We start from the raw sequence: 5,355 nt of genomic DNA, 5'->3' as shown, positions 1-5,355 counted from the left end.
TATATATATATATATATATATATATATATATATATATATATATGTGTGAGTGGGCAGTTTAGCCTAATGGCAAAGTATTCAGCTGGAGTCTTTGAAGGATATGGGTTTGAGTTCCTTGGTTGGTTGTTGACAAATTCTTCTGCCTTGTAAAAGTAATTTATCCAGTATTTCTGTTGTTCTAGCAGCAACTCTGCATTTGAAAAGATACATACATACATACATACATACATACATACATAAATACATACATACATGCATAATCTCAGTAATATTCATTGTCAAAAATATTTCTCACCACAGTGAAACATAGTACTTTATCTGTTTTCTACTCCAAAATTATAACTCTGAACATTACTTACCAACCCTGCAGACGGCAATCATATAAATCAATACGATCTTCATCATTTATTGGCCATTTTATCCCTGTAAGGAAATAAGGAAATAGAAAAGAAAAAGGAATGTAAATGCTGATACTTTTTGAACTGTTACAGCCGTGGATAAATACATAGATAACTGTTTTATTACAAACTATTAGTTCTCATATTATAATTGTAATTGCACGTAATTAATTGCTGTGTGAAGCCAAAACAACTAATGCAGAACATACGTATTTTAACTGATGACTAGAGTCAGACTTGTAGACGACTTTTAAAACAATTCAAATGGAAAAAACCTAAGTTGTAACACTTGAGAATAACTTGACAAATGTAAACACTGAAATTAAAATAATTACAATGGGATGAATAAGATGGAAGAACAAGGCACTGTAAAAGCAAGAAGTAAACACAATTTTAAAAGGGAAGGAAAAGGAGAAAAGAAAGAAAATGAGAGAAAGAAGCTGACAGAGAGATAAAATTAGATATATTTATCTTTTAAGGAACAAAAGGAAGAAAAAAATTATAATAATGGTTTCAAATTTTGGCACAAGGCCAGTAATCTTAGGAGGAGAAGATTAGACAATTACACGGACACAAGTGCTTCATTGGTACTTTATTTTATTGACCCCAGAATGATGAAAGGTAAAGTTAACAGAAGCAAGATTTGAAATCCGAATGTGAAGAGTCTGAAGAAATGTCACTAAGCATTTACCCAACATGTTAATGGTTCTGCCATCTTGCTGTCTTAATAATAATAACAATAATAATGGTTTCAAATTTTGTGACAAGGCCAGCAATTTTGGGGAAGTGGGTTAATTGATTACATCAGCCCCAGTATTCAACTAGTACTTATTTTATCAACCATGAAAGGATGAAAGGCAAAGTTGACCATGGCAGAATTTGAACTCAGAATGTAAAGACAGATGAAATGCTGCTAAGTATTTCACCTGGCTTGCGAATGGTTCTCTCAGCTTGCTGCTTTAGCTCACCACCTTAATAATAATGGTTTCAAACTTTGCCACAAGGGCAGTGATTTGGGGGAGGAAATGAGTCAATTACATCGACCCCAGTGTTTCACTGGTACTTAAGTTATCGATCCCAAAAAGATGAAAGGCAAAGTTGACCTCGGTGAAATTTGAACTAAAACTGTAGCGGCAGATGAAATACTGCTAAGCATTTCGCCCAGCATGCTAACAATTCTGACAGCTTGCCGCCTTAATAATAATAATAATAATAATAATAATAATAATAATAATAATAATAATAATAATAATAATAATAAAATCAAATTATGACAAACGTAAATAAACAAACGAAGTTTGCTTTTAGAAGCGTTGAGATGTCTTTTAGAAAGTTAAAGAAGTGATTTTAAATTCTCAATCGCAGAATAATGCTAATAATATAGCCTGAACAGGATAAACTACCCCTATTTTGCAGAGAAAAGTGTAGGTGGCTAGCTGTGGAAATAATAAAATACAAATGGATAGGAAAGTGAAGAGCAAAAGAGTCATAAAGAGGAAAGGGTGCATAAGTACATGAGGACTGATGTTGGTAAACTGTGAAAAGCATGGAATTTTTGAAGGATGCAGTGCCCTGGCAGTTAACAACTAACATGACTATAGTTTGTTTCATGTGTTGACAATTCTGAGCTTGAAAAAAATGTTTCCAAAAGAATTGGAAGATTTTTGTAACCATTTTTCTTTTACTCTTTGACTTGCTTCAGTCATTTGCCAGTAGCCATACTGGAGCACCAGCTCAAAGGTTTTTTTTAGTCCCGGTTCTATATACATAATATACATAATGTAGAGATAACTGCAGCTGCCAACACCATCCAGCACCCTCAGTATCAGCATCAACATATAGATGATGATTAAGAACCATCAGAGAAAGATGTATACTATAATTTTACAAAAGAGACAGAGAAAGTGTGTGTGTGTATGTATGTGTATGCACCTGTGTTTGTGTGTGTGTGTGTACATGCAGGCATACCTGTATGTCTGTTCATATGCAAGAATACAGGTGAAAATAAGCTTGATCATAAAGGAAAGAGAGAATGGTGGGTGGAAAATGTCAGCAAACATTAAAAAAAGAATCAAACATAATGGAAAAAGGCAAAAAAAACAAAGAAATTGAAAGAACTGAGGAAGGGAAATTTTTTTTTAATATTTGGCGTTAGGAAGGGCATTGGCGTTAGGAAGGGCATCCAGCTGTAGAAACTCTGCCAAATTAGATTGGAGCCTGGTGTTGCCATCCGGTTTCACCAGTCCTCAGTCAAATCGTCCAACCCATGCTAGCATGGAAAGCGGACGTTAAACGATGATGATGATGATGATGATGATGTGGTTATACTTACCGGGATAAACTCTCATGAAGCCTACAGCACTACCAAAGTATTGCCAAGATAAATTTGAGTCATTGTCTTTATTTTCCTTAAAGACCTTGTCTAAGGCACGAGTCCACTGTACTCCATTGAGAACATCGAGGGCTGAAAGAAAAGAACTGCATGTTAATAGCAATGACACCAAAAGATGCTTAACAATTTCAGAAATGGTTGAAAGGAAGGAGGATAGCTTACTTTTGTGGTACACATAGGTGGCTACATGGACTGTGCTTAAATTGAGATTAACAGAAGTTGTGCCGTACTCTTGTCGTCTCTCAACACGTAAATACTGGAAGTTCTCCATCAATATTTGTGCGTCTCCTCCCATGGCTCGTAAATCATCATCAGTAATGAGTAGTTTGGCATTTAAATAATCTACCTAGAAAAAAAAAAAAAAGAAAACAAAAACACAATGGGAAATGAAAATGGAGGAGAAATGAAGAAAAGAGGTAATTAAGGTAGTGATACCCCTTTTACTCTTTTACTTGTTTCAGTCATTTGACTGTGGCCATGCTGGAGCACCGCCTTTAGTCAAGCAAATCGACCCTGGCACTTATTCTTTGTAAGCCTACTACTTATTCTATTGGTCTCTTTTGCCGAACCGCTAAGTGATGGGGACATAAACACACCAGCATCGTCTGTCAAGCAATGCTAGGGGGTCAAACACAGACAAACAAACTTACACATATATATATACATATATATGACGGACTTCTTTCAGTTTCCATCTACCAAATCTACTCACAAGGCTTTGGTCGGCCCAAGACTATAGTAGAAGACACTTGCTCAAGATGCCACGCAGTGGGACTGAACCCAGAACCATGTGGTTGGTAAGCAAGCTACTTACCACACAGCCACTCCTATAGTTATATTATTAATATTTAGCAGAAGTAACAGAGTGACTCAAGGGCCAAGTGCTTTGACTCAAGGGCCAAGTTAGGAAGGGCATACAGCCATGAAACCATACCAAAGCAGACTTAACTGGTGCTGGTACCACATAAAAAGCACCCAGTGTACTCTGTAAAGTGTGTCAGCACTTAGCAAATTAACCCACAAAACTCTCAGCCCTCGAGTCACTCTGTTACTTCTGCTAAATATTAATAAAATATATACACTCATGTTTTGACTTTTATCTTTCTTGTAGATTATTTGCATTGCCAAACACACACACACACACACACACACACACACACAATCATCATCATTATCATTTCTATGTTAGCTTTCCATGCTGCCATAGGTTGGAAGCTTAGGTAGGATCCGTGGTGTCCAGTAGAGTAAAATAGGAATCACAAGGAGTCTATAAGCAAAAAATAGTTGAGAACCATGATTTAGATGAAATCATTCTCTTATAAAATATGCTTGTGTGTGTGTGTGTGTGTGTGTGTGTGCATGTACATGTGTGTGTGTGTGCGTATATATGATTGTGATGTAAGCTTTTCAACCGCACAGTGATGGCCATGCTAGAATTTATCAAATCCATTCAAGGAAATTCTATTTATTAATGCAAAGAGGAAAAGAAATAATCATAACAAATTCAGTTTTCCCTTCCTTTACTATGATAAAGCAAAAAAGTCGGTGACATTAATGTAATTTGACTTTAGCATGTTAGTGACTGAAGGGAAAGCCATAAGTCGACTGCACTGTATAAATGCAGATCTAAGGATGAAAGTATAAACACCGAAAGGAAATATGATATGAAAAGAAAGGGAAAAAGTAGGTGGGGGCATGAAATGAGTTTAGTGGAGGAAGCATGCAGCCTGTTAACTTGAACAGCAAAGGTCTTTATAATGGCATCTGGTAAATTCCACATGGTAATTATATGATGGTAAACACGTCACCTATAACTATTTCTACAGTAAATATATTACCTGTAATTTAACCATGGCAAATGTATCGCATGTAATTTCATCAAATAGTGATTTCATTGCAAGGTAGTCACACCACAAACCCATATGTGAATGGTAAATTCATTCTTATGCTAAATTTGGTGTTGGTAAATTCATCATCAGAGTTTTTTTATTTGTAGTGTAAATATGTAGCTAAAGTTTATTTTCAAGTTTTATTTGCAGAATAAATACATCACATATACTCTTTTACTTGTTTCAGTCATTTGACTGCGGCCATGCTGGAGCACCGCCTTTAGTCGAGCAAATCGACCTCAGGACTTATTCTTTGGAAGCCTAGTACTTATTCTATCGGTCTCTTTTGCCGAACCACTAAGTTACGGGGACGTAAACACACCAGCATCGGTTGTCAAGCAATATATATGATGGGCTTCTTTCAGTTTCCATCTACCAAATCCACTCACAAGGCTTTGGTTGGCCCAACGCTATAGTAGAAGACACTTGCCCAAGGTGCCATGCAGTGGGACTGAACCCAGAACCATGTGGTTGGTAAGCAAGCTACTTACCATACAGCCACTCCTGCATATGGTTAACAATATGAAGGAAATTCAAAGAATATCTATTGGAAATTTACTCAAAATATACATAAAAAATATCTAAGTTAATTTTATGTATGTGGGTGCATGTGTGTGTGTGTGTGTGTGTGTGTGTGTGTGTGTGTGTGTGTGTGTGTGTGTGTGTGTGTGTGTGT

General features: G+C 36.2%; 1 protein-coding gene across 1 annotated transcript in view; it reads right to left on the bottom strand.

Annotated features, from left to right (window-relative positions):
• LOC106867600 (voltage-dependent calcium channel subunit alpha-2/delta-3) overlaps positions 1-5,355 on the bottom strand; it is a 620,656-nt gene that overhangs the window by 130,397 nt on the left and 484,904 nt on the right. Inside the window, exons 5-7 of the mRNA XM_052966750.1 lie at positions 2,953-3,136; positions 2,731-2,862; positions 360-423 (exon numbers count right to left, since the gene is read on the bottom strand). Of these exons, the coding sequence (XP_052822710.1) occupies positions 360-423; positions 2,731-2,862; positions 2,953-3,136 (380 nt within the window). The remainder of the gene's footprint in view (positions 1-359; positions 424-2,730; positions 2,863-2,952; positions 3,137-5,355) is intronic.

Source organism: Octopus bimaculoides, chromosome 3, assembly GCF_001194135.2.
Source record: "Octopus bimaculoides isolate UCB-OBI-ISO-001 chromosome 3, ASM119413v2, whole genome shotgun sequence".
In the NCBI taxonomy this organism is placed as follows: domain Eukaryota; kingdom Metazoa; phylum Mollusca; class Cephalopoda; order Octopoda; family Octopodidae; genus Octopus; species Octopus bimaculoides.
This window is presented reverse-complemented; position numbering and strand designations above follow the sequence as displayed.